At 54.4% G+C, this 27,569-nt stretch overlaps 7 protein-coding genes across 8 annotated transcripts; 3 read left to right on the top strand and 4 right to left on the bottom strand.

Annotated features, from left to right (window-relative positions):
* Window positions 1-10,492: 10,492 nt before the first annotated feature.
* LOC116799743 (claw keratin-like) lies at window positions 10,493-11,315 on the bottom strand. Its single transcript, XM_032713095.1, has one exon. It carries the CDS (start codon window positions 11,313-11,315, stop codon window positions 10,905-10,907), a length of 411 nt encoding a protein of 136 aa, XP_032568986.1. The 3' UTR covers window positions 10,493-10,904.
* Window positions 11,316-12,609: 1,294 nt separating this feature from the next.
* Window positions 12,610-13,739, top strand: LOC116799742 (claw keratin-like). The gene is made up of 2 exons (XM_032713094.1): window positions 12,610-12,735; window positions 12,829-13,739. Exon 2 carries the CDS (start codon window positions 12,849-12,851, stop codon window positions 13,275-13,277), a length of 429 nt encoding a protein of 142 aa, XP_032568985.1. The 5' UTR covers window positions 12,610-12,735; window positions 12,829-12,848; the 3' UTR covers window positions 13,278-13,739.
* A 1,653-nt stretch (window positions 13,740-15,392) lies between these two features.
* Window positions 15,393-20,791, bottom strand: LOC116799739 (claw keratin-like). Its single transcript, XM_032713089.1, has 3 exons — window positions 20,738-20,791; window positions 16,312-16,380; window positions 15,393-16,218 (listed from the first exon to the last, which is right to left on the bottom strand). The coding sequence occupies exon 3, from the start codon at window positions 16,196-16,198 to the stop codon at window positions 15,692-15,694; it is 507 nt and encodes a 168-aa protein (XP_032568980.1). The 5' UTR covers window positions 16,199-16,218; window positions 16,312-16,380; window positions 20,738-20,791; the 3' UTR covers window positions 15,393-15,691.
* Window positions 17,415-18,590, top strand: LOC116799740 (claw keratin-like). The gene is made up of 2 exons (XM_032713091.1): window positions 17,415-17,671; window positions 17,765-18,590. The coding sequence occupies exon 2, from the start codon at window positions 17,785-17,787 to the stop codon at window positions 18,289-18,291; it is 507 nt and encodes a 168-aa protein (XP_032568982.1). The 5' UTR covers window positions 17,415-17,671; window positions 17,765-17,784; the 3' UTR covers window positions 18,292-18,590.
* LOC116799741 (claw keratin-like) lies at window positions 19,681-22,002 on the bottom strand. Of its 2 annotated transcripts, none has more exons than XM_032713093.1 (2): window positions 20,669-20,780; window positions 19,681-20,575 (listed from the first exon to the last, which is right to left on the bottom strand). In XM_032713093.1, the coding sequence occupies exon 2, from the start codon at window positions 20,553-20,555 to the stop codon at window positions 20,127-20,129; it is 429 nt and encodes a 142-aa protein (XP_032568984.1). In that variant the 5' UTR covers window positions 20,556-20,575; window positions 20,669-20,780; the 3' UTR covers window positions 19,681-20,126. The 2 variants fall into 2 exon arrangements, with proteins under 2 accessions (XP_032568984.1, XP_032568983.1); XM_032713092.1 differs by lacking the exon at window positions 20,669-20,780 and adding an exon at window positions 21,888-22,002 and having other exon boundaries at window positions 19,685-20,575.
* Window positions 22,003-22,710: 708 nt separating this feature from the next.
* LOC116799744 (claw keratin-like) lies at window positions 22,711-23,497 on the top strand. Its single transcript, XM_032713096.1, has one exon. The coding sequence runs from the start codon at window positions 22,727-22,729 to the stop codon at window positions 23,123-23,125; it is 399 nt and encodes a 132-aa protein (XP_032568987.1). The 5' UTR covers window positions 22,711-22,726; the 3' UTR covers window positions 23,126-23,497.
* An 896-nt stretch (window positions 23,498-24,393) lies between these two features.
* On the bottom strand, window positions 24,394-27,317 carry LOC116799896 (feather keratin B-4-like). The gene is made up of 2 exons (XM_032713361.1): window positions 27,302-27,317; window positions 24,394-25,233 (listed from the first exon to the last, which is right to left on the bottom strand). The coding sequence occupies exon 2, from the start codon at window positions 25,211-25,213 to the stop codon at window positions 24,809-24,811; it is 405 nt and encodes a 134-aa protein (XP_032569252.1). The 5' UTR covers window positions 25,214-25,233; window positions 27,302-27,317; the 3' UTR covers window positions 24,394-24,808.
* Window positions 27,318-27,569: the final 252 nt, after the last annotated feature.

Below are 27,569 nucleotides of genomic sequence, written 5' to 3' on the forward strand. Positions count from 1 at the left end.
CTCAGGAACTGGGGTGACAGGGCAGGGGGGGTGGGTTCAGACTGACAGAGGGAAAATTTAGGTTGGATATTGGGAAGAAATTGTTCCCTGGGAGGATGGGGAGGCCCTGGCACAGCTGATCCAGGAGAACTGTGGATGTCCCATCCCTGGAAGTGTCCAAGGACAGGTTGGAGCAACCTGGGCTAGTGGGAGGTGTCCCTGCCCATGGCAGGGGCTGGAATTAGGTGATCTTTAGGATCCCTTCCAGTCCAAACCATCCCATGATTCTACAAACATAACACTGGGAGCAGGACCTGGCACTGCAGAACAAATCCGGGTTCCCTGAGGGTCCCTCCCAGGGGCTGCAGCAGAGAAAAGAGGGAGAGCAGTTTTTAGGAAGGTGGGGAAGGCAATGGGGTGGAGAGCAAGGGAGAGCAGTTTTTAGGAAGGTGGGGAAGGCAGTGGGATGGAGAGCGAGGGAGAGCAGTTTTTAGGAAGGTGGGGAAGGCAGTGGGGTGGAGAGCGAGGGAGAGCAGTTTTTAGGAAGGTGGGGAAGGCAGTGGGGTGGAGAGTGAGGGAGAGCAGATTTTAGGAAGGTGGGGAAGGCAGTGGGGTGGAGAGTGAGGGAGAGCAGTTTTTAGGAAGGTGGGGAAGGCAGTGGGGTGGAGAGCACGTGTTCCTGGCTGGGGGAAGCTGAGGGAGGGGGTGGCTGCTCACCCTGTGCCCCCTCACTTCCCAAAGGCAGCTGAGGGACCTCCCCCTCTGCAGGAGGGATTGTCCCGATCCAGGAAAGTGGGAATCACTTCCCTGATGTCCCGGGGTGGTTTTACCCAGGGAGATACATCTGTGCCTCTGTCAGCCCGCACCAAGTGATGCCACGGCTTAGTGTTAATGAAGCAAAACTCGTTAGCCCAGGGCTTCCCTTCCTTGTGCATCCAGGCCCCTTTCAGCACCAAACCATTGGTGTTTAAATAACACCGACATTGCTAAAGTAACTTTTAATGACTGTTTTGGGAGAGCATTGATACCATAAATGCTGAGGAGGCTCAGCACTTCCAGAGTGCCTGTTATTATCCTCATTTAATATGCAAATGAGGCTTGGCTCACTCCAGGGAAGGTCAAACAAGGAGGTATTTGTTGAGTTGAAAAAAAAGCCTCTTGGCTTCGTGTTGGGCTCAGTTTCCTCTGGGGAGCCAGAGGTGGGGTTGAAAACCAGCATCAGTAAGTTTTGCTGTAAAATATTAATATAATTTTACCTTCTCTGCATTCTCCTGTCCCTTCTGGTATCTGGGATTTTATAACTAAAGCTGAGGTCGACCCAAAAAATTTCAAGGCAAAAGAAACATGGAACCTTTGTGTTGTCCAGTTGAGATGAAAATAAATTAATGGTCCTTGATGGGGAGGGAACCAGTTATATTAATTGAAGTTGTGACGTGTGCAAATAACTTTAGTTTTGCTGCTGCTTGTGCAGGTTGGGCCATTTCTGAGGGACCAAAGAACCTCCCAGGCAGCTGAGGGGCACTCAAATGCCATTAATTGTCCTGGAAAGTCAAACACCTGCAGGAGGTTTTTCAAAGGTAACGAACTGCTCCGAATTAATCCAATATTCTGATGTCCCGAATATTGGAAATCAGAAATTGAGCTGGAGAGATGGGAATTCTGCACCTGCAAACACGGGGAAATGCCCCAGGTCTCAACAGACAGCAGAGTTCAGTCATTAAGTGGAAATATAATTTATAAAAACTCTTGTTAATTATAGAAAGATGGAGTCAAATTCTCAGAGAATAATATACTGAGACATTTAGTGAGGAGCTCTGACTCATAAGAACAGGTTAAAGCTGTTAATCCTCACGAAATTTCAGTTGTTTTTCACCCTCTTCATTTACCAAATGATTTTTCCTATATTATTCCTTCATTTGATGTATTTTTCCAGCTGTTCTGGGGTAGGATTTGTAAACCAACAGGTGAAAAAATACTGTGCTGAAAAGACAAACCACTTTGTTTCTTTCAAACCCTGAAATAGGAAAGTTTATGATTTGCTGCATCAACCATTAACTTCTCTTAAACTTTTAAACCAAATTCCTGCATAAACCAGAGCTGCTTTTTAATAAGAAATAAAATCCTGCAGCTGCTGAAGGCCACCAGCTGAGGGAAACATTGATTTGCATTTTAAGGCTCACATCAGAGAGAACAGTAAAAGGAAATTGTGGAATCCCTGAGGTTGGAAAAGCCCTCCCAGCCCATGGATCCCCCTGTGCCCCATCCCCACCTTGGCCCCAGCCCAGAGCACTCAGTGCCACAGCCAGTCCTTCCCTGGACACCTCCAGGGCTGGGGACTCCCCCACCTCCCTGGGCAGCCCCTGCCAAGGCCTGAACACCCTTTCCAGGAGGAAATTCCTCCTCGTGGCCAACCTGACCCTCCTGTCAGGGAGCTGTAGAGAGAATTTGGCCTCCCACCTGGAGGCTGGGGTTTGTGGGAGAGCTGGAGCTCCTGCAGCCTGGGAGGAGAAACGTTTCCTGTTGGGAATCACTCCCCAAACTCTTCTTGTGGCTCCAGATGGCTCCAGCCTGGGAGCCCTCCCAGTGGACTCATCCTTTTGTCACCAGCTGACAGTCACTTTTACTGAGGGACTCCTCTCCCTCCCTGTCATGTGTTAATTAGGGGGAAGGAGAGATTGACACTCCAAGCCTTATCTGGAATCTTCACTCTTCTCCTTTTCCCTTGGAGAACAGTTTTGCTGGTGGTGAAGCTGGCAGACACCTGCAGGATGTCCCTCCAGTCCCTCTCCAGCTCCCTGGGCTGCCCCTGGCACCAAGGGCTGCCCACAGTCACTCCTGGCCCTTCCCAAGCTGTGTCCATCCCTCTCCTGGGAGGTTCTGGTGCTTTCCTGGGGCTTCCTCAGCTCAGGAATTCCCTCCTGTGCTCCACAATCCTCTGCTGTGCCACCAAAGGCACCTTCCTCTGAGCTGTTCCCCTCGAGAAGGGACCTGCACAGGAGCTGCAGGAAGCTCAGGGGGTCTGGAATGATGTGTCTCAGTGTGTTTTGGATCCTTGAATGGAGCAGAACTTGGGCTGTCAGCAAGTGACAGCAAGTGCTGATTGATTTTTCCTAAATCTTCACATTTTTAAGCTCAGTTTTTTTGGGAAACAGCCTTGTTTTGGTGGGTTTGGTGGAGGAGAGTTAAGACACGGCAGGTGTGAGTTGTCAGGACTGTCCTGGAGGAGACAGAAATTCAGGTGTTCAATATGTCCTCAGTCAGTTCTGCAGGATGCTTAAAACTGCAGAACTCGTGAGTCCCTCTTTTTTTTTTGCCATATGTCAAGTAAATAATTATTAAAGTCAAATATAAAAGGAAAAACAATTAAAATATAACCCAAGGCAGTGGTGTGATGCAAGATCTTTTAATGAGAGTAAGAAGAAGTTACAGCTTGTAGTAGCACAGGAGTATCCAGAGGTTCATACATTCCCTAAACAGAGAGTTACTACAGTTCACAGCAGATGTTTTTGGGACCGAGGTGGTGTTTGGGGAGGAGCAGAACCCTCAGCACAGCAGGACGAGGCGTCTGCCCCTCTCTGCTGCAAACCTACACATCAGAACACACGGTTTGTTCACCCAGAAAGGCTGTGAAAGAAGAGGAGAACAACGAAAGCAAAGGATTCAGAGCAGCAGCAGATGGAGGAGAGGTGCCAAGTCCTCAGGACCAACCCTGAGCGGGGTCCTGCTGCTGTGATGGGGCTGGACAGGAGTCAGATCCCTGCGGGATCGCTCCTGGGGCTCCGTTCCCTGCCCCAGGGCCGGGTCTAGCAGGGGTAGCAGGGGTAGCAGCTGCCGTAGCTGTACCTCTGGCTGTACCGGGAGTAGGGGGAGCAGTAGCGGCCGCTGTACGAGAGGCACCGGTCGCGGATCCCGCACTGGGAGCTCTGGGACCAGCAGGGGCTCCCGCAGTCGTAGCTCCGGTAGCTGTACACGGCCCCGTAGCTGCAGGGGGAGTAGCAGGAGTCTTCACACTGCCTCTGGTAGCAGAAGGTCATCTTGGCCGGGTGGAGGGAGGCGAGTCTGGAAAGCAGAAGGGAAGAATCACAGAATGGTTTGGGCTGGAAGGGACCGTCAGGGTCATCTCACAGAGTCACAAAACCCTCTGAGGTGGGAGGGACTCACAAGGACCTTAAGGGATGGGCCCATAAGGGGATCAAACCCACAGCCTTGTTGTTATCAACACCTCCCACTAGCCCAGGTTGCTCCAAGCCCTGTCCGACCTGGCCTTGGACATTCCCAGCATTGGGGCAGCCACAACTTCTCTGGGAAGCTCCTCCCCACCCTCCCAAGGAACAATTCCTTCCCAATATCCCATCTAACCCTGTTCTCTGTCAGCCCCAAAGATAAGAAGATCAGGCCTGTTCCCAGCAGGAAGTTGCTGCTTCCAGGAAACCCCACAGGAGCACGAGAAAGAGGAGAGAAGGGTGAGCACAAGAACCAACTGAGCATCTCAGTTCAAGGCTCCACTTTGGCTCCTTCTTGCCCATCTCCCTCCTTTCTGGTTTCCCCCCTTCTTTTCTCCCTAAAAATATTTGATGCTGCCATTCTGGTTGTCATGGCTTGGGATTGGCAGCCTGGATTCAGGCAGGAATTGAGAGGGGACGTTGTTAGCACTGGGTTGTCTGAGCAGTGCCCGATGTTTCTCTAAAAGCCAGAAGTGAACAGACACTAATCCAGGAATGAATTCTATCAGTTTGTGCTCTTGAGACAAATCCTCACAAGAAATCCTCCCCTTGTGCAAGTCTGCTGGAAAAAGCAGCTTGTTCCTTTGGCTCTGTGTCCGTGCCTTAATTGCCAGATGAATAAATACTTGTTTTTTGTTTGAAACAATTGAGAAAATGTAATTTGGTGTCAGCTCCATAGAATCACAGAACACCCCCAGTGAGAAGGGACCCACAAGGATCATCCAAGTCCAACTTCTGGTCCTGCACAGGACACCCCAAATCCCCCCTTGTCCCTGAGAGTGTTGTCTCCTGGAGCTCTGGCAGCCTTGGGGCTGTGCCCACTGCCCTGGGGAGCCTGGTCAGTGCCAACCACCCTCTGGGGGAAGAACCTTTTTCTAATATCACACCTAACCCTCCCCTGCTACGGCTAATTAATAATGAAGGAGCCTGAACTGCTTCATCAGATCCTAAAATAAGGTAATTTCTTGTGGTGCACGTCTAGATGAGCCAATCTCCTACATTTATAAGAGCAGCTTAATATAGAATTTTTAGCAAAAAAAATTAATTTCATGGCTATGAAATCCCTTTTAAAATAGACTTTTAAAGTATTAATGCCATGTCCCTCCCAACAGAGCAAACGCCAGCAGTAAAGGCAGTGCAGGAAGCCAGACTTACCACGTTGGGCGAGAAGGTAAAGCTGAAGATGCGAGTGGGGAGCCTCGAGTTTCTCCCCCTTTTATATATTTATCTGCCCAAGCCTCCTGTGCTTTAACCTGCCATTCATCACAACCCAAATTTGCCGTCTGCACGTCGTTCCTGGGGTTGATGTCATTGTTTTCCTTGCTTTGGGACTATTAGTCAGGTCTTGGCTTCCAAAAGCATGACCTTGCGTTGTCGTTTTCTTTCATGTTCAGACTTCCGGGGTCAATTATATTTGCAGAATTAGTGTGGTGAAATCTGAGTTATAACAGGAAAGGGAAGGAAGGATATTGAGAGCAGAATTAATTGATGCTCACAATCCCAATTTTGGATGAATGGACTAATGCCAGTCCATGAAGCCTGCAATGACTCTGGATTCCTCAGAGGAACAAAGAACTGCAATTATTTTTGGCAGAAATAGTTTATTATTTGTTTTGGTTTTTATCTCAGAATTGCAGTTTTTGATCAGAATAGTTGCGTATTTTTAGTTATAATTTTTTAATATTTTTGTGGTGCATGGATGTGTTAATTTTGTACCGTGACCTCCCACAGGAAAGTAGAAAACCTGATTTATTTGCTTGCTGTGCTCTATCAATTATTTTGACCAAACTTAACAAACTCCTAAGTCTACACAGAAGGAATATCTGTTTGGTGCTCTTTTTGTGCTTAGATCCTAAAATTATTCGCTGCTTGGGGGTTCATGACAAAACAGGGACTTATCTCTGTAATGACTGTAGTTTTCCTGAGGAATCCCCCAGATTCCAAATATGGTTTAATGTGATGTCTTCTTAGTGTTGTTTGAGGTGTTTAATTAATTTGATGATTAATGCTGAGCCCTGTGAATGTGACTTGGGAAGCAGCAACAACTTGGTCTTCCCTGGTGACCTTCACCTCCAAGCGCTGCTGTTTACCCGCCTCCAAAGGCAGGATAATGACAGGCACGTCAGGAGTTCTGGGCCTTTCTCTAAATTTCGAATATCAAAGCCTTCATTAATACTTATTAAATATTTCCCTGCACAAAGAGATTTATTATTTGAACGTTAATGCCACCTTGCTACGCCCGGTTATGTAAGACCCGCTCTAAAAACGTGTATCGGGCCGTGCTGTTTCTGGGCTTTATTAACTCGTAATTTATAGCTTCACAATTGGGGCTCTGGGGGTTTTTCCCCTCTGAAATGCGTTGTGTACATACCATTTCGGTGCTCACAGGCCAATTTTCCGGCTGAATCAATGCCGGCCCCAAATCAAAGGGATGGTCTTTCCCCCTGTGCCAGTCACCGGGAACGTCGGAGGGGTCGGAGCTGCCTCACGGCTCATCAGAGGTGTGAAACACGAGAGGAGCTGAGGTTGTGCTTCCCTTCCACGGCTGTTTCAGGCGGAAAAAATGCCCAGCGAGGCGCTTGGGCCGACACTGCCCGGCGAGGCTGCTCCTCCGAGGGCGCCGCGTTTGGAATTCCCGAGTCCTTGCGTATTCTGGCGACCTGTCGCGGTCCCGAAGAGCCAATTCAGCAGGATGATACCGAGGCTTAATTGCCCTGAGTAGCTCTGAGATGAAAGGGACCTGCGGGGTGTAGCCCGGACCAATAATCAGAAAGCCTGTGCAGGAGCGGGATATCAATGGGAAGGAGTCATGGGGGAGGCAAAAAGGGGTTGGGAATTGGAGCTGAGCCGGGCTGGGGCGGGACTGGGCGCTCTATAAAAACCCTGCACAGCCGAAAACCAGGCACTCGCTTCTCCTGCTTTATCCTCCTTGGACACTTGGGTAAGTCAGAATAGATTTAGGAAATTTTGGTGAATAATGAAGAGATGTATTTGTTACTATTCCCCCTCCTTTCTTTTCTGCCCATCTACAAGATAAAGGCATTGGGAATGAAGGCTGGCATTTGATGAGAGTTACTCGTATGTAAATTAGTCTTTCCTCCCTGGATCTTAATTAATATTTGAGCGTTCTGCAGGCATCCTCTTTCCCCCCGAAGTCTTTGTCTCGGTACAAAGCCTGTGGAGGGTTTTCGGTTTATTCCCTCACAGCTCTTTAGACGCAGGGTCACGGCTCGCAATCCCATTTCCCGGGGGTGCAATCAGTGAGGCTGGGAAGGCTCAGGATGGAGGATTAGGGGAGAGACCCGGCTTTACACATCCGGAGAGAACAGCAGACGAGCGCAGAGGGAGCCGGGCAGGGGGTTTGCTGCACGACCTCGGGGTTTCCTCGCTGCTCAGCTCGCACCTCACGGGCTTTTTCTTCCCTGCTCCGTTCCAGGCTCGCCTCCCTCCACCCGGCCAAGATGACTTTCTACTACCAGAGGCAGTGTGAGGACTCCTGCTACTCCCCCTGCAGCTACGGGACCGTGTACAGCTACCGGAGCTACGACTGCGGGAGCCCCTGCTGGTCCCAGAGCTCCCTGTGCGGGATCCGCGACCGGTGCCCCTCGTACAGCGGCCGCTACTGCTCCCCCTACTCCCGGTACAGCCAGAGGTACAGCTACGGCAGCTGCTACCCCTGCTACCCCTGCTGAATCCGGAGACTGACCGGGAAACGACCACTGGAATCGAGGAATTCGCGGCTGATTTTAGGCGGAGCTTTGCGGGAGCTCCGGGACTGCGACAGGAGAGCTCAGCGTTCCCGTAAAGCTTCAACGTTCTTCCCAAGCCTTTTGTCTCCCTTTTTCTCTGCTGGTTTCTTAGCCCTGCCCGGGTTTGCTGGTGTGAAGGAACCCGGGTTTAATGTTGGTTTAATTCGGGTGAACGACTTAACTCCTTTATAGCTCTTTCCCGGCTGATTTTAATGAAATTTAGAGTGTGCCTGTGCGAGCCCTCCTAGGGATGTTTTTCTATCTTAACTGCCTTTGAAACTGCACCAAAGAAACACTAATTCGTCTAATCAGGTTTGTTTCATTCGACTTGAAGCACGTGGAAAGGTTTAAAAATGGAAATTGGCAGTAAAATGCTCCAGCAAAATTGTTCCAATGAAACCGGGAGATTTTCTGCAGATATAAATTCATGTTGTACCCATTTCTTCCTGCTTCTGCTTTCTGTGCTATTTTAGATTGTGAGCTTTATTCTTATTAAAAATGTTACAGCATCATTACATGTCCCTGGTTTTCTTTTTCTGACTTGGATATACACAGATTTTTGTGCCCAGCTCGATGTTTTAGGCGACACACAGCACCCTGTGGCTCTTATGAAACTCATTTTGAGCTCAGCTGAACCTGAGCACACATTTTGCAAACTAATAACCCAGTAGAGCCTCAAAAAAAAAAATGAAGTTGCCGGTTCTGGAATTTCCTAGGAAGGGTTTGGAAATATTTCTTTCAATTTGCTTCAGCACCACAGCTCTGCCATTGGACATAACAACGACTCCAGAATTACTGGGGAATAAGACAAGATGTTGGCAGAAAATTCCTCTTTCTCTTGTGTTTTTTGGTTTTTTTTGCTGGCAGTGTCTGAGTTTATCCAGCTTTCTGGATTTAGAGACCCGATCTGTTAGAGAGCAGAAAATTGCACTTTCCGTTCACCTCATTAAGTGCTGCTCAGGACAAGTGTTTGCGAGCGTCGCTTCAAGTGCTCCATTTGAATGACAATGAAATGGTGCGAAGTTCCCGGGCTGTGGAATCACCCCGGTGTCATTAAGGTGAGAGCTCTTGACGCAATTCCAAAGGGACTCTTATTATTCCTGACTGAAGTGCCCAAATGGCAGCAATAACCTGTTAATAGCGCGATGCTGTCACAGTCTGGGCACAAAGAGCTGGGGAAGAGCTTTTGGGAGCCCCACTGAACCCTCGAGCCCCTCCTGGGAGTGGAATCGCCGCCCTCTGAACACACAGAGGGGACTTCACAGGGTACCAGGATCCCACAGGGGCTTGGAAGGGACCTCTGGGGTCCACGCAGTCCAAGGCAGGGTCACCCAGAGCAGGTGACACAGGGACACGCCCAGGAGGGGCTGGAATGTCCCCAGAGAGGAGACTCCACACCCTCCCTGGGCAGCTGTCCCACCCTCCCTGGAAAGAAGTTCTGCCTGTGTTGAACTTCTTGAGGTTTGGTTTGTGGCCACCACTCCTTGTCCTGTCACTGGGCACCACTGGGAGGAGTCTGGGACCATCTGACACCCCTTGGAGATATTTGGATGGATGGGTGGGATCTCAGATGAGAGGTTTGTGTGGATATTTGATATATTTGTGTGGATAGAAGGGATCCCCTCCCAGCCTTCTCTTCTCCGGACTAACCAGGCCCAGCTCCCACAGTCTCTGCTCATCAGAGATGCTCCAGACCCCAAATCATCTTTGTGGAAGAAAGAAATCCAAATATCGAGGATGAGAAGGCAAAGGAGGCAATTTTAGGGTCTGTCGTGGTTGTCTGTGCAGAGCCACATCTCAGTGAAACATTTGAAGGCTATAAAATCCCATTCTGACTAAAGCAAACATTGAAATGCCCCAACACGCACCTTTGAAGTGACTGTTTTTCAATAATGAAGCACCTGAGAAGAGAATTAAGCTTTTAATAGACTAATAACACACTATAAATATATAAAATAGTTACGAGCGTCTGAGAGGTGCTTTGAACTTCTAAAATTATCTACCGTGGAAAAATGTGAAGACATTTTGTATTTCTGCTGGAAAAAAGGACCAAAAAAGGAATAAATGAATTAACTGATATTTTCCCTTTAAACCTGTCCCTTAGAATGGGGGTAATAACTTGTTTGCATCCGTTGTGTGCTACAACACAGGGGTGTCCATGAGCTGCTGAGCATCTCACAAACCCTGTTCACTAAATAATGTGGCTTGAGCTTCATGATCAACATCATCTCAGGAGGAATTTCCCCCTGGAAAGCGTGTTCAGGCCTTGGCAGGGGCTGCCCAGGGAGGTGGGGGAGTCCCCAGCCCTGGAGGTGCCCAGGGAAGGACTGGATGTGGCACTGAGTGCTCTGGGCTGGGGCCAAGGTGGGGATGGGGCACAGGGGGGGATTGGAGGATCCTGGAGGTCTTTTCCAACCTCAAGGATTCTGGGACTCTGTGAATATATCCCTGCTCAATGTGGAAAATCAGAAGAGCAAACTCATAAAAACCAACCAAAAACCAAGTTACTGCAGCAAAGTGAAGTCTTTAATGTGGATGGAAAATGCAACAGACAGTGTCAGCAAGACACAAACCAGCACAGGAACAAGGGGTTGGAAACACAAAAATCCTAAGGCAGCAGCAAGGTCCAACCCGGGGCTCCACCCCAAAGATTCCCCCTTCCTCTTGCAGGCTGGGAGTCTCCGAGCTGGGCAGAGCAGGGCAGAGTCTCATCCCAGGGTCAGAAGAGCTTGGTTGTATGGCAGGGAGGGGGAGCTTTTGGGGGCAGTGCTGGAAACCCCAAAGCCACCAGCTGAGGGTCTGCAGGGTCACCCTGTGCAAAGAACAGGGACCTGCTGCTCCAGCCTAAAGAGGGGCTGGAAGCTTTGTCCTGGCTCAGGTGGGAGAAGCCAAGAGGGGCTGGTTGTGGAGCTCCAGGGCAGAGGCAGCACTGCCCTCCCTGCATGTTTGGGGTTTAGCAGGAGCCACAGCTGCCACGGCCCCAGCCACGGCCCCAGCCCCCATATCCACAGCCCCCATAGCCCCCATAGCCCCCATAACCCCCATAACCCCAACCCCCATAACCCCCGTAGCCCCCATAGCCATAACCCCCATAACCATAGCCCCCGTAGCCTCCGTAGCCCCCACGGCCTCCAAAAGTGCCACCGTAGCCCCCTCCAACGCCGGGGGCTCCTGCTGAGCCAACCACGCTCTGCTGGGGGAAGGAGCTGAGGATGGGCCCGGGGAAGGTGACCACTGAGGCCGGGGGCTGGATCACCACCGTGGAGTCGGGGCACTGCCGCACGCAGGGCTCGTTGCACGTGTCAGCCAGAGGGGCCGGGGTGGCCACCCCACAGGAGGGGACACACAGGCTGCCACAGGACATGGTCACACAAACAAGGAGTTCTGCAAAACAGGGATCAGGCCAAGGTGTGAGGAAGGGGTTGCATAGAAGGAGGAAGGAGAGATCCCCAAGAGGTTTGCGAGAGCTGGACTTACCCGGTTGCTGAGGAGAGTCAAGTGGAGGGATGTGGATAGAGGTCTGCAAGGAGCTCAGCTCTTTTATACCTGTCCCAGGGTGCCTGGGGCATCGTCCAGGGGGTGGGGGCCCAAACTCCAGGTAATCATGAAATCCAGGGGAGAAACTTCATGATGCGAGACAATTATAGGTCATCCCCTCACCGGGGCATTGGCATGGGAGGGACAGACATGGCACATCATCACATGAAAGACAAGGTAACTTAAGCCCCAATAAACCCTGATTTGCCCCTAATCTCTCCCTCTGCTGACACAGAGCAATCCCAGGCATCCTGTGGGACATTGCAGTGCCCAGGGACAGCACACTGAGCCACAGCCCAGCCCTGCACGTGAGCCCTCAGTGCCCAGCCAGCCTGTGCCCACGGGACCACGGGCACGTGCAGCCTGGCTCTGTGCGGCTGCTCAGCCAACATCTCCTGGCACAGCCCTCCATGCTGAGCAATCCAAGCCCCTCACAGAGGCTCGGGCTGGACCGTGCCCACAACCAGGAGCTGAGGAGCTCACAGTCCCCTGGGCCTCTTGCTACCCCTCTGCTCCTCCACTTGTGTCCCCTCTCCCGCAGCTCTCCCGAGCTCTGTCCCACTGCTCTCCACAGCCCCTCTGTGCTCGGGGCTTTGCCACACGTGGGACCTGTCTCCTCTACTCTTTGCATGGCCAGGAAGAGAAACATGGACCTAAAATCCCAGTGTCTCCAGAACCTTAGAGGAGGGAATTCACAGAGATGTCGGGGGACCCCAAGACCATGAGATGAGCAGCTTGTGCTGGCAGTGGGAGCTGATGGGTCTTTGGGAGTCACCCCGAGCTTGGAATGGCTTCTCCTTTGCCCAACCTGCTGGTGCCTCTGTTTACCAGCCCGTAAAAGGGAGGTAATGACAGGCGTGATGGCTGTGACAGGATTTCAAATGCTTCTGAGAGATGCCTGGAATTCTTCCCTGTAAGCAAAATGTGGGATTAGGAGCAAATCAGGGTTTATTGGGGCTGTGAGTTACAGCAGCACCTTGTCTCTCATGTAATGATGTGCCATGGTCTGTCCCTCCCATCACCTGCTTCTTCTCCAGGGCACGTTTGCACATCAGTGTCTCCAATAAGGGGATGACATATAACATCATTTGTGTTATGAAGGTTGTCAGCCTGAATTCCTAATTACCTGGGGTTTGGGCCCCCACCCCCTGGACGATGCCCCAGGCACCCTGGGACAGGTATAAAAGAGCTGAGCTCCTTGCAGACCTCTATCCACATCCCTCCACTTGACTCTCCTCAGCAACCGGGTAAGTCCAGCTCTCGCAAACCTCTTGGGGATCTCTCCTTCCTCCTTCTATGCAACCCCTTCCTCACTCCTTGGCCTGATCCCTGTTTTGCAGAACTCCTTGTCTGTGTGACCATGTCCTGTGGCAGCCTGTGTGTCCCCTCCTGTGGGGTGGCCACCCCGGCCCCTCTGGCTGACACGTGCAACGAGCCCTGCGTGCGGCAGTGCCCCGACTCCACGGTGGTGATCCAGCCCCCGGCCTCAGTGGTCACCTTCCCCGGGCCCATCCTCAGCTCCTTCCCCCAGCAGAGTGTGGTTGGCTCAGCAGGAGCCCCCGGCGTTGGAGGGGGCTACGGTGGCACTTTTGGAGGCCGTGGGGGCTACGGAGGCTACGGGGGCTATGGGGGTTATGGTTATGGGGGTTATGGAGGCCTTGGGGGCTATGGGGGTTATGGCTATGGGGGCTATGGGGGCTGTGGGGGCTCCAGAGGCGTCGGCACCTGCGATTTCGGGGGCTGGCGCAGTGGCCACAGGTACCTGAGTGGCAACTGCGGGCCCTGCTAAGCCCCAGCCCGAGCCCGGCCACAGCCCCAGAGGAGCTGCAGCAAACCCCCCGGCACATCCCGACACGGCGCCTGGAGGAAGAACACCCCTCTGCCATCACTGGGCTCCAGAGCTCGGGCACCTCGTGCCTGCTCGGGGCCAGCTCTGCCCCTTTGCTGCTGTGCTTGAGCCTCCCCTCAGGACCCGCTGCCTCCTCCCGGCACAGCCCGGGGCTGGGCTCCTGCTCCCGCTGGGGGCTCGGCACAGCTCTGCCCACTGCCAGGAGCCAGGGAAGCCCTTGGCCAGGGCCCTGCTCTTCTGCCAACTCCCTCCTCCCCTCCAACTGCAATAAAAGCTGTCTTTGCATCGCAATCTTGAGCCCTGGTTTCATTTGCTCTCTCCTCCACACCCAATCCCCCAGTGGCACCGGGGCTTTCCAGGAGTGTCCCAGCAGCTCCCACTCGCTGAATCCTTAGGAGGACGTGTGGGAGCTGCCAGGCTTCCTCCTGCCTGTCCCTGGCCATCCCAGCCCTCTGCAGGACAGGTCCCACAGTCAGCACCATCAGCATCTCCCTTTGCAGCAGCCTCTCCCTGTTTTCCCTTCATGTCCCCTCCCCACTTTGGGCTCCTGCACTTTGCAGCCCAGCCAGAGCTCCTGGGACACACAGGCAGTTCCCTGCCCACTCTGGACATTCCCAGTGGGCTGCCTGAAGCCCAGGGCTCTGGGGATTGGAACACAAATGGCATCACTCCAACAGACACAGCCCAGCTCAGAGTCACTTGGGAGGCCGTGGTCGATAGGGGAGAGGGGGAACAACCCCCCCACCTCCCCAACTCCTTTGCCTCCATCCTCTCCAGAGTTCTTTTACTCCCACACCATCTCCCTCTCCTTTTTTTACTGTGGGTTCCACTGCTCCTTGGAGCACTTCTGGTCCCGTGTTGTCTCCACAAGTCCTTCCTGGGATTCCCTGTGTCCCCCACACATCCCCTGAGGACACGACTCTGCCCAGGAATGGCAGGAGAGCTTCCCACAGCCCCGTGCTCTGGACCAATGCTGGGCTCTGCTGGGCCAATGTAGCCTTTGAACCTATGGAGTCTGCATGGCCAAGCTGGACTCGGGGGTCCATGGGGCCTGTGGGGCCTGGGAGTACTGTAGGGCTCACGGGGAGCACGATGGGGCTCATGGGGCCTGGGAGCACTGTGGGGCTCATGGGGAGCACTGTGGGGCTCATGGGAAGCACTATGGGGCTCATGGGGCCTGGGAGCACTATGGGGCTCATGGGGAGCATGGTGGAGCTCATGGGGAGAACTGTGGGGCTCATGGGGCCTGGGAGCACTATGGGGCTCATGGGGAGCACTATGGGGCTCATGGGGCCCACGGTGCCTGCGAGGCCTTGGAAGCTGGAGGGGCACATGTGGCCTATCTGGTCTGTGAGGCCTGAGGGACCTCTGTGGACTATGGGGCTTCTTTGGCAAATATGGAACGGAGTGACCTCAGCAGGGTGGGCAGTTTGAGCCAAGGGTGGTGGGCACTCCAACCTCCTACTCCAAGAGCTTTGACCTTCATGAGACTGAACAGCTCAGGACATTTCATGGCCCTGAGAGAAAACTTGGCCAGATTTGGCTGGATCTGTCTCACCACCCCTTCCCAGTGACCACCATCTCCAGCTGGGAACATGGACATGGCCGGAGACCCTGGACATGCACTTGGTCATCCCTCCATTTCCCTGCACCTCCAAAGGTGACCAACATGAGGCTGATCAGAGGAGGTGGTGCCAGGCAAGCTGGTTTGGCAGAGGATTTGGAAGAGTTTTTGTAAGACACCCCTGGCACTTTCCCATGGTCAGGGTGGGCTTTGGGAATGTCTCGTGTCTCTCTGTGGTGGGACAGCAGGGGAAACTCGGTGGGATGTGCCACCAGAGAGCCTGCTGGGATGGTCTCCATCATCTGCAACACAGGGACCAAAGTGCCCAAAGGCTCCAAGGACACTGGCGTGGGAGATTCCAGCAGCCAGCCAGACCCGCCCCGAGATTTGGGGGAAGTGGGAAACAAGGAAGGATGAATTAAAACCAGAGGTCAACATTGCAATGCAAGACAGCTTTTATTGCAGTTGGAGGGGAGGAGGGAGCTGGGACAAGAGCAGGGCCCTGGCCAAGGGCAGCCCCGTCTCCTGGCAGCGGGCAGAGCTCCGAGGAGCCCCAGCCGGGCACAGGAGCAGGAGCCAGGGCGAGTGTCTGTCAGCAGGGCCAGCGAGGCTCTGGGGGGGCTCAGGGGGGGCAGCAGGAAGGCAGAGCTGGTTCCCAGGCAGGCACGAGGCGTCCAGGCTCTGGAGCCAGAGATGCTGAAGGGCTGTTTCTCCACAGAGGGTCGTGTCGGGATGTGCCAGTGGCTCTTCTGGAGCTCTCCTGGCTCCGTGGCCGGGCTCGGGCTGGGGCTTAGCAGGGCCCGCAGTTGCCACTCAGGTACCTGTGGCCACGGCGCCAGCCCCCGTACCCACAGCTGCCATAGCCCCCATAGCCTCCCCAGCCCCCAAGGCCTCCATAGCCATAACCCCCATAGCCACAGCCCCCATAGCCCCCAAGGCCTCCATAGCCATAACCCCCATAGCCCCCAAGGCCTCCATAGCCCCAACCCCCATAGCCCCCAAGGCCTCCATAGCCCCAACCCCCATAACCATAACCCCCGTAGCCTCCGTAGCCCCCACGGCCTCCAAAAGTGCCACCGTAGCCCCCTCCAACGCCGGGGGCTCCTGCTGAGCCAACCACGCTCTGCTGGGGGAAGGAGCTGAGGATGGGCCCGGGGAAGGTGACCACTGAGGCCGGGGGCTGGATCACCACCGTGGAGTCGGGGCACTGCCGCACGCAGGGCTCGTTGCACGTGTCAGCCAGAGGGGCCGGGGTGGCCACCCCACAGGAGGGGACACACAGGCTGCCACAGGACATGGTCACACAGACAAGGAGTTCTGCAAAACAGGGATCAGGCCAAGGAGTGAGGAAGGGGTTGCATAGAAGGAGGAAGGAGAGATCCCCAAGAGGTTTGCGAGAGCTGGACTTACCCGGTTGCTGAGGAGAGTCAAGTGGAGGGATGTGGATAGAGGTCTGCAAGGAGCTCAGCTCTTTTATACCTGTCTCAGGGTGCCCCAGGCATCAGGAAAGGGAGTGGTGACAAAAACTTCAGGTAATTAGGAATTCAAGCTGACAAGCTTCATGATAAATATAGTGATAGGGGACAATTAGAGGCCTCCTCGTGGGGGACACTCGTGTGCAAGTGTATCCCGGAGTGGAACCAGGTGATGGGAGGGACAGACCATGGCACATCATCACATGAAAGACAAGGCAACTTAAGCCCCAATAAACCCTGATTTGCCCCTAATCTCTCCCTCTGCTGACACAGAGCAATCCCGGGCATCCTGTGGGACATTGCAGTGCCCAGGGACAGCACACTGAGCCACAGCCCAGCCCTGCACGTGAGCCCTCAGTGCCCAGCCAGCCTGTGCCCACGGGACCACGGGCACGTGCAGCCTGGCTCTGTGCGGCTGCTCAGCCAACATCTCCTGGCACAGCCCTCCATGCTGAGCAATCCAAGCCCCTCACAGAGGCTCGGGCTGGACCGTGCCCACAACCAGGAGCTGAGGAGCTCAAAGTCCCCTGGGCCTCTTGCTACCCCTCTGCTCCTCCACTTGTGTCCCCTCTCCCGCAGCTCTCCCGAGCTCTGTCCCACTGCTCTCCACAGCCCCTCTGTGCTCGGGGCTTTGCCACACGTGGGACCTGTCTCCTCTACTCTTTGCATGGCCAGGAAGAGAAACATGGACCTAAAATCCCAGTGTCTCCAGAACCTTAGAGGAGGGAATTCACAGAGATGTCGGGGGACCCCAAGACCATGAAATGAGCAGCTTGTGCTGGCAGTGGGAGCTGATGGGTCTTTGGGAGTCACCCCGAGCTTGGAATGGCTTCTCCTTTGCCCAACCTGCTGGTGCCTCTGTTTACCAGCCCGTAAAAGGGAGGTAATGACAGGCGTGATGGCTGTGACAGGATTTCAAATGCTTCTGAGAGATGCCTGGAATTCTTCTCTGTAAGCAAAATGTGGGATTAGTGACAGATTGGGGTTTATTGGGGCTGCTGGTTCAGCTGTAGCACCTTGTCTCTCGTGTAATGATGTGCCACAGTCTGTCCCTCCCATCACCTCCTTCCGCTCCAGGGCACGTTTGCACACCAACACCTCCAGTGAGGGGATGACATGTAATTCTCTTGCATCATTATCTTTCTGATGAAACTTTGCTTGAATTCCTAATCACCTGGAGTTTGGGCCCCCACCCCCTGGACGATGCCCCAGGCACCCTGGGACAGGTATAAAAGAGCTGAGCTCCTTGCAGACCTCTATCCACATCCCTCCACTTGACTCTCCTCAGCAACCGGGTAAGTCCAGCTCTCGCAAACCTCTTGGGGATCTCTCCTTCCTCCTTCTATGCAACCCCTTCCTCACTCCTTGGCCTGATCCCTGTTTTGCAGAACTCCTTGTCTGTGTGACCATGTCCTGTGGCAGCCTGTGTGTCCCCTCCTGTGGGGTGGCCACCCCGGCCCCTCTGGCTGACACGTGCAACGAGCCCTGCGTGCGGCAGTGCCCCGACTCCACGGTGGTGATCCAGCCCCCGGCCTCAGTGGTCACCTTCCCCGGGCCCATCCTCAGCTCCTTCCCCCAGCAGAGCGTGGTTGGCTCAGCAGGAGCCCCCGGCGTTGGAGGGGGCTACGGTGGCACTTTTGGAGGCCGTGGGGGCTACGGAGGCTACGGGGGTTATGGTTATGGGGGTTGGGGCTATGGAGGCCTTGGGGGCTATGGGGGTTGGGGCTATGGAGGCCTTGGGGGCTATGGGGGTTATGGCTATGGAGGCCTTGGGGGCTATGGGGGCTGTGGCTATGGGGGTTATGGCTATGGAGGCCTTGGGGGCTGGGGAGGCTATGGGGGCTATGGCAGCTGTGGGTACGGGGGCTGGCGCCGTGGCCACAGGTACCTGAGTGGCAACTGCGGGCCCTGCTAAGCCCCAGCCCGAGCCCGGCCACGGAGCCAGGAGAGCTCCAGAAGAGCCACTGGCACATCCCGACACGACCCTCTGTGGAGAAACAGCCCTTCAGCATCTCTGGCTCCAGAGCCTGGACGCCTCGTGCCTGCCTGGGAACCAGCTCTGCCTTCCTGCTGCCCCCCCTGAGCCCCCCCAGAGCCTCGCTGGCCCTGCTGACAGACACTCGCCCTGGCTCCTGCTCCTGTGCCCGGCTGGGGCTCCTCGGAGCTCTGCCCGCTGCCAGGAGACGGGGCTGCCCTTGGCCAGGGCCCTGCTCTTGTCCCAGCTCCCTCCTCCCCTCCAACTGCAATAAAAGCTGTCTTGCATTGCAATGTTGACCTCTGGTTTTAATTCATCCTTCCTTGTTTCCCACTTCCCCCAAATCTCGGGGCGGGTCTGGCTGGCTGCTGGAATCTCCCACGCCAGTGTCCTTGGAACCTTTGGGCACTTTGGTCCCTGTGTTGCAGATGATGGAGACCATCCCAGCAGGCTCTCTGGTGGCACATCCCACCGAGTTTCCCCTGCTGTCCCACCACAGAGAGACACGAGACATTCCCAAAGCCCACCCTGACCATGGGAAAGTGCCAGGGGTGTCTTACAAAAACTCTTCCAAATCCTCTGCCAAACCAGCTTGCCTGGCACCACCTCCTCTGATCAGCCTCATGTTGGTCACCTTTGGAGGTGCAGGGAAATGGAGGGATGACCAAGTGCATGTCCAGGGTCTCCGGCCATGTCCATGTTCCCAGCTGGAGATGGTGGTCACTGGGAAGGGGTGGTGAGACAGATCCAGCCAAATCTGGCCAAGTTTCCTCTCAGGGCCATGAAATGTCCTGAGCTGTGCCCCTGAGCGATGTGTGGGTGACACAGGGAATCCCAGGAAGGACTTGTGGAGGCAAGACAGGGCCAGAAGTACTCCAAGGAGCAGTGGAACCCACAGTAAAAAAAGGAGAGGGAGATGGTGTGGGGGTAAAAGAACTCTGGAGAGGATGGAGGCAAAGGAGTTGGGGAGGTGGGGGGGTTGTTCCCCCTCTCCCCTATCGACCACGGCCTCCCAAGTGACTCTGAGCTGGGCTGTGTCTGTTGGAGTGATGCCATTTGTGTTCCAATCCCCAGAGCCCTGGGCTTCAGGCAGCCCACTGGGAATGTCCAGAGTGGGCAGGGAACTGCCTGTGTGTCCCAGGAGCTCTGGCTGGGCTGCAAAGTGCAGGAGCCCAAAGTGGGGAGGGGACATGAAGGGAAAACAGGGAGAGGCTGCTGCAAAGGGAGATGCTGATGGTGCTGACTGTGGGACCTGTCCTGCAGAGGGCTGGGATGGCCAGGGACAGGCAGGAGGAAGCCTGGCAGCTCCCACACGTCCTCCTAAGGATTCAGCGAGTGGGAGCTGCTGGGACACTCCTGGAAAGCCCCGGTGCCACTGGGGGATTGGGTGTGGAGGAGAGAGCAAATGAAACCAGGGCTCAAGATTGCGATGCAAAGACAGCTTTTATTGCAGTTGGAGGGGAGGAGGGAGTTGGCAGAAGAGCAGGGCCCTGGCCAAGGGCTTCCCTGGCTCCTGGCAGTGGGCAGAGCTGTGCCGAGCCCCCAGCGGGAGCAGGAGCCCAGCCCCGGGCTGTGCCGGGAGGAGGCAGCGGGTCCTGAGGGGAGGCTCAAGCACAGCAGCAAAGGGGCAGAGCTGGCCCCGAGCAGGCACGAGGTGCCCGAGCTCTGGAGCCCAGTGATGGCAGAGGGGTGTTCTTCCTCCAGGCGCCGTGTCGGGATGTGCCGGGGGGTTTGCTGCAGCTCCTCTGGGGCTGTGGCCGGGCTCGGGCTGGGGCTTAGCAGGGCCCGCAGTTGCCACTCAGGTACCTGTGGCCACTGCGCCAGCCCCCGAAATCGCAGGTGCCGACGCCTCTGGAGCCCCCACAGCCCCCATAGCCCCCATAGCCATAACCCCCATAGCCCCCAAGGCCTCCATAACCCCCATAACCATAACCCCCATAGCCCCCGTAGCCTCCGTAGCCCCCACGGCCTCCAAAAGTGCCACCGTAGCCCCCTCCAACGCCGGGGGCTCCTGCTGAGCCAACCACACTCTGCTGGGGAGAGGAGCTGAGGATGGGCCCGGGGAAGGTGACCACTGAGGCCGGGGGCTGGATCACCACCGTGGAGTCGGGGCACTGCCGCACGCAGGGCTCGTTGCACGTGTCAGCCAGAGGGGCCGGGGTGGCCACCCCACAGGAGGGGACACACAGGCTGCCACAGGACATGGTCACACAGACAAGGAGTTCTGCAAAACAGGGATCAGGCCAAGGAGTGAGGAAGGGGTTGCATAGAAGGAGGAAGGAGAGATCCCCAAGAGGTTTGCGAGAGCTGGACTTACCCGGTTGCTGAGGAGAGTCAAGTGGAGGGATGTGGATAGAGGTCTGCAAGGAGCTCAGCTCTTTTATACCTGTCCCAGGGTGCCTGGGGCATCGTCCAGGGGGTGGGGGCCCAAACCCCAGGTAATTAGGAATTCAAGCTGACAAACTTCCTGACACAGATGATGTTATATGTCATCCCCTCATTGTGGGCACCTGTGTTCAAACATGCCCTGGACAAGAAGCAGGTGATGGGAGGGACAGACCATGGCACATCATCACATGAAAGACAAGGTGCTGCTGTAACTCACAGCCCCAATAAACTCTGATTTGTCCCCAGTCCTACACTTTGCTGACACAGAGCAATCCCAGGCATCCTGTGGGACATTGCAGTGCCCAGGGACAGCACACTGAGCCACAGCCCAGCCCTGCACGTGAGCCCTCAGTGCCCAGCCAGCCTGTGCCCACGGGACCACGGGCACGTGCAGGGGCCTAAAAGATGGCAGAAAATCACAGCTTTCCATGTGCACAACATCAGCTGTTCAGTTGTGTTTTTCACTGACTTTAAATGGATTTCTGCCACGATGGAGAAACTGAAATTGGATGCAACCCTGTGCCATGTGGTCTGGGATGACCCTCCTTGAGCAGGGAGGTGGGACCAGATACGCACTGTGGTCCCTTCCAGTGAGTCTGTGGTCCTGCCACCTCCCCTGCCCCTGCCAGGCCGGTGCCAGTTGGGAATTTGGGATCTGCCCTGGGTGAGTGGGATGGCTTCTTCCTCCTGCTTACCAGCTTGTAAAAGGGAATTAATGACAGATGTCTTGGCTGTGCCAAGGATTTCAAAGAGGTTCAGTGTGATGCCCAAAACTCTTGAGCGTAAGCAAAGCGGGGGATTAGGGACAGATCGGGCTTTATTGGTGCTGTGAGCTCAGCTACAGCAACAAATTATCTTTCATGTAGTGATTTGTCATGATCTGTCCCTCTCATTAGCTGTTTGCTCTCCAGGGTACGTTTACTCGTTAGTAAACCCAATTAGGATGGATATAATTGCCCTATATTGCCATTGTGTCATGAGGATTGTCCGCTTGATTTTATGATTAGCTGGGGCATCTGCCAACACCCCCTGGCCGATGCCTCAGGCACTCCTGGACATGTATAAAAGAGCTGAGGGGTTCCCAGACCTCTATCCAGCTTCTCCACTTGACTCTCCCCATCAACCGTCCTGGTAAGTCCATGTCTTACCTCCAGCTTTCCTTCCTCGTCCGTGGCTTTCTCAAGGGATCTTTGGCTCTGTGTTCCACCATTTCACAGTGCTGGGATTGTACCAGTGGACTCGAGTCCTTTGAGAGCTTGGGGGATTTTCCATCCGCTTTGGAAATGCAGGAGTTTTTCCCCCCTCTGTGGGGCAGTAAGAATGAGGGATCAGGAGGGGAACAAGGGATCTAAACAGGCGTTTCTCCCCTGGGGAAAGTGGTTTTGAATGCCTGAGATGATCCAGAGCATGTCCTGGGACACAGGTTCCAGGTGGGACAGAGCCAGGAGGGATCTGGGATCAGACCTGAGATCTGAGATCGCAGAATTACAGAATGTGCTGAGCTGGAAGGGACCCACAAGGATCATCCAGTCCAACCCTCAGCCCTGCATACGACCATCCCCAAGAGTCCCACCCTGTGCCCCAGAGGATCATCCAAACCCTCCTGGAGCTCTGGCAGCCTTGGGGCTGTGCCCACTGCCCTGGGGAGCCTGGGCAGTGCCCAACCACCCTCTGGGGGAAGAACCTTTCCCTGAGATCCAACCTGACCCTGCCCTGGCACAGCTCCAGCCCTTCCCTGGCTGCTGTCCCTGCTCACACAGAGCAGAGCTCAGTCTCTGCCCCTCCTCTGCCCCTGCCCAGGCAGTTGGAACTGCACTGAGGTCTTCCCTCATTCTCCTCTTCTCCAGCTGAACACACTCAGTGCCCTCAGTGCCCTCCCACGGCTTCAAATCAAGGTCCTTCCCCATATTTGCTGCCTCCTTTGGATGCTCTTTAATGGCTTCACATTCTCTGCCCTGTTTTGCAGCTTTACCTCCTGAACCGAAGCATGTCCTGTGGCAGCCTGTGTGTCCCCTCCTGTGGGGTGGCCACCCCGGCCCCTCTGGCTGACACGTGCAACGAGCCCTGCGTGCGGCAGTGCCCCGACTCCACGGTGGTGATCCAGCCCCCGGCCTCAGTGGTCACCTTCCCCGGGCCCATCCTCAGCTCCTCTCCCCAGCAGAGCGTGGTTGGCTCAGCAGGAGCCCCCGGCGTTGGAGGGGGCTACGGTGGCACTTTTGGAGGCCGTGGGGGCTACGGGGGCTATGGGGGTTATGGTTATGGGGGTTATGGGAGTTATGGGGGTTATGGGGGTTATGGGGGTTATGGGGGCTATGGGGGCTATGGGGGCTGTGGATATGGGGGCTGGGGCCGTGGCTGGGGCCGTGGCAGCTGTGGCTCCTGCTAAACCCCAAACATGCAGGGAGGGCAGTGCTGCCTCTGCCCTGGAGCTCCACAACCAGCCCCTCTTGGCTTCTCCCACCTGAGCCAGGACGAAGCTTCCAGCCCCTCTTTAGGCTGGAGCAGCAGGTCCCTGTTCTTTGCACAGGGTGACCCTGCAGACCCTCAGCTGGTGGCTTTGGGGTTTCCAGCACTGCCCCCAAAAGCTCCCCCTCCCTGCCATACAACCAAGCTCTTCTGACCCTGGGATGAGACTCTGCCCTGCTCTGCCCAGCTCGGAGACTCCCAGCCTGCAAGAGGAAGGGGGAATCTTTGGGGTGGAGCCCTGGGTTGGACCTTGCTGCTGCCTTAGGATTTTTGTGTTTCCAACCCCTTGTTCCTGTGCTGGTTTGTGTCTTGCTGACACTGTCTGTTGCATTTTGTATCCACATTAAAGAATCTGCATTGCATGAATATTTTTTTTTGTCATTAATTTGTTCTTCATCCGGGCTGGAATTATATCTCTAACTGAGCAATGATGTGAAATGTAAGATCATAGAATCACAGGATGGTTTGGGTTGGAAGGGACCTTAAAGATCATCTTGTTCCAATCTCCCTGCTGTGGGCAGGGACACCTTCCACTAGATGGAGCTTCTCTGGGCAATCTGTGCCAGGGCCTCATAGGGAACAATTTCTTCCCAATATCCCATCTAAACCTCTTCTCTGTCAGTTTGAACCCATCCCCCTTGTCCTGGCCCTCCAGGCCCTTGTCCAAAGTCTCTCCCCACATTCCTTGTAGCCCCTTCAGGTCCTAGAAGGTCACAACTGGCTCACCTTGGGGCTTCTCTTTTCCAGGCTGAACAATCCCAACTCTGCAGCCTTTCCTCCCAGCAGAGCTGCTCCATCCCTCTGCTCAGCTCCTCTGGAGTGGCTCCAGCAGCTCCAGGTGCTCCCTGGGCTGTTCCCCAGCTCTGCTGGGGGGTCTCAGCTGAGGGGGCAGAGGGGCATGATCCCCCCTGCCCACGCTGGGGGATCAGCCCAGGGCACGGGGGCCTCTGGGCTGGGTCATGTCCAGCCTCTCCCCCACCAGCTCCTCCAAGTCCTTCTCCCAACAATCCCACCATGTTCCTGAGAGTGTTGTCCAAACGTTCCTTGAGTTCTGGCATATTTGGGGCCGTGACCAGTGCCCTGGGGAGCCTATTCCAGTGCCCAACCACCCTCTGGGGGAAGAGCCTGTCCCTAATATCCACCCAAACCTCCCTTTTCATTGTGGGGCACAGAAAACCAGCAGACCTGTTTTGGTACAGAACATTTATTTGGAAAGAGGCAAATATTTCCTACAAATGTGGAACCAAACTGTACAGAACACAAAGATCACCTTTGCAGGGAGGCTCTGCTCAGTCACCAGCATCCAGGTGGTGCAGTCTGTGAAAAACAATGGGCTCTCCCCTGCTGGCAGTGCTGCCCTGGGCAGCGCCGGGCACCCGGAGTCGCCTCCCTACGTTCAGTGCCCACAAAGCAACGGGAATAAGGCAAAGCACGACGGCAGCAACGACTACGCTGGAAAGGTGGAGAGCAGCTCTAAGCTAAAGGCAGAAGGAGACAGGGCCCGCGCGAGCCCGTCCCGGGGCTGCAGCCAGAGCACACGGTGGGGCCTCCCAGCTCCACCCCAAACTCCCCTCCGGCCTTTCCTTCGCCGCCCCTTCCATGGTCAGTGAGTCCAGCGCTTCCCGGAGCGGTAGGAATTGCAGGGATGAGTCCACTGGGAGGAGTAGGTGTAGGAGTACTTGGGGGCGCAGCGGGGCTCGGGCCGGGCCAGCGCCTGGGCCGGGACCTTCTCGGCCGCCTCCAACCTGCCCGAGAGCTCCGTGGGCAGCGCGGCCGCGCCGGGCGGCTCCGCCAGGGCCACCTCCGAGGGCTCCGAGGCTCCCACGACGGTCTGCTGGGGGTAGGTGGTGAGGATGGGCCCCGGGAAGGTGACCACGACGGGCGGGGGGTAGATGATGACCCGCGAGTCGCCGCAGGTCACCACGCAGGGCTCGTTGCTGCTGCTGGCCAAGGGCTGGGGACACTTGGCCTCGCAGGGGTTGGCACAGGCCAGCTGGGTGGACGTCATCTCCTGCAGGTGGGGAGTGCCTGGAACGTCACAGAACGTCCTGAGCTGGAAGGGACCCACAAGGATCATCCATCCAGCTCCTGGCCCTGCACGGACACCCCAAGGATCCCACTGCAGGTGCTCCTGGAGCTCCGGCAGGTTTGGGGCCGTGACCATCCCCGTTTCACCCTCTGGGTGAAAACCCCTCTCCCGATACCCACCCTGAACCTCCCCTTTCACTGTGTGCCCGGGATTTCACAGAATCACAGGACATTCAGAGTGGGAAGGGACCCACAGGGACCATCAGGTCCCAGGCTGAGAGTTTTAAAGCAGGTGACAGCTCTGAAAACATCCCGGTTAAAAATGCGCTTTTCTGATTCAACTGAGAACTTTTCACCTTGGAAAATGAGCTCTTCACCTTAAAAAATTAGCTTTTCCACTCTATTAAATGCTCTCCAATGCAGCCTGGAGATCCCTGCTGCTCACAAGTTAACAGTTTTGCCAGAAAGTCACCACTCACTTTGGAATAAAACAGAAGATGAAGCTCAAACTGCAGTTTTTGGCAGCAGGGAAGCCAAGAATTAGGAGCTCTTTTAGAGATGGGTATGGGATTCACAGGACTTAACTAAGGATGAGCTTAGGAGTAGATAAAGATGCTTTCCCCCCCCTTCTTTTGATTTATTTGCAGAATTAAAAAAAACCCACAAACCACTAAAACCCCGGAGCAACAAAAATCCCCCCCAGTTGGTTATTGACATTTTAGACAGAGATCATTTGGATTAAGACAAAGTTGAGCTCCTTTTGTTGTATTTACCACCTTTTACTTCACCTCCACCTATTTCTCCATTTTAATTTGCTGCATTAAACTTTCCCTCTTTGCTTCTCCTCCCCTGGGAGCAAAACTCCTCCTCATTATTTGGGTGTCACCCCCAAACCCCACATCTGCTCTGAAACCTCCCACTCCTTTGGAATGTGTCCTGAGGACGCGTCAGAACTTGTTCCCACAGCATCTCTTTTCCTCCCACACAACTTCCCGGGGCAGTTCCTGCCTCCTGCATTTCCCAGGTGGGGCACAAGGGGGAAAAAATTCTGGATTTTCCATGTATTTCATGGGAATAAGCTGTTAATTAAGCACCTTGCTTCATTTTCTGTATTATTTTCCTTGCACATTCCTGTTCTTTTCAGGCATAAAACACTCTACTAAAACACAGGATAAAAAAATGAAAGGCTGGGAATGAGTGGGAGCATTAAATACTCATTTAATAAATAAAACATATAAATTAAAATATTAAATTGTCACCCCAACTAAGAAAATTGCAGCTTCAGCAAGGAGACACCTGTTTAATAATGTTTATTTCTTCAGGTTAAAGCCTCACATAAAAGCTTGGTGGAGCAGCAGAATATTTTTTAAGCTTGCAAATTAAAGGCATAACTCTGAAAATTAAAAAAGAAAAAAAAAGGCAAAACCCCCAAGGAGAGCATTTTCTCCCAAATCCCCTTAGCTTAAAAGGGAGCTTTGACCCACAAAGATGCTGAATTTAATCTCTGGATAAGCACATTCAAATGCTGGTAAAGTTTTAATAGTTAGAAAGGAAAGTTCCCTTAATCGTCTCTAATCATCACTTGTTGGGACTCCAATTAAATTAGGGATGGGCAGATTAAAATAACAGCAATGGAGCCACACCAAGTTAACTTCCAGCAAGGATTTTGCTTCCATAGTTATCCATGAATGCCCCACCTGACCCCTGCTGAATCCCCTGATCGAGCCACACATGCAAACCCAACCCTAAAACCTCATCCCCTGATCGAGCCACACGTGCAAACCCAATCCTAAAATCTGTTCTCAGAGCTCTCCTAAAAGTTTTTCAGGACCAAGAGACTGAAATTCACAATTTCCCCGTGAATTTAAATTCCCAAACCCACCTTGAAAACCCCCCTGCTTTTATTTCCCCCCCCTTTCCCCAGCCTGGAAATCACCTGCAGGAAGGTGCTTCCTAAAGTCTCTGTGAGCCAGAATATTTCTGCGGGGTTTAGTCCCGGTTTTAATGACAAATTCATGCAAAAGCCCAAGTAAACTGGAGGTTTTTAGAGCTGTTAAGTCAAACTTACTCAGGGAACCGGAGAGAACAAGTCAAGAGGAGCAGTAAAGGAAAACCTGGTGTGGAGAGAGTATTTATACCCTCCCCTGGATGCCTGGAGGGGCTGAGACACCCTTTGTGTAAAGCACTTTAATTACCCATGAAGCAAACCCTGCTGCATTTATTCCTCCTGCACTGGCAGGGATTGTTTTGCTCCCTGCTTGTGATTATCTAAAGCTGAGTTGGGAAATAACAAAATGCAGATGAGCCCTTTTCATCTTGAAGTTTCCTGCTTTCCC

The sequence above is a fragment of the Chiroxiphia lanceolata genome, chromosome 29, assembly GCF_009829145.1.
Source record: "Chiroxiphia lanceolata isolate bChiLan1 chromosome 29, bChiLan1.pri, whole genome shotgun sequence".
NCBI lineage: Eukaryota > Metazoa > Chordata > Aves > Passeriformes > Pipridae > Chiroxiphia > Chiroxiphia lanceolata.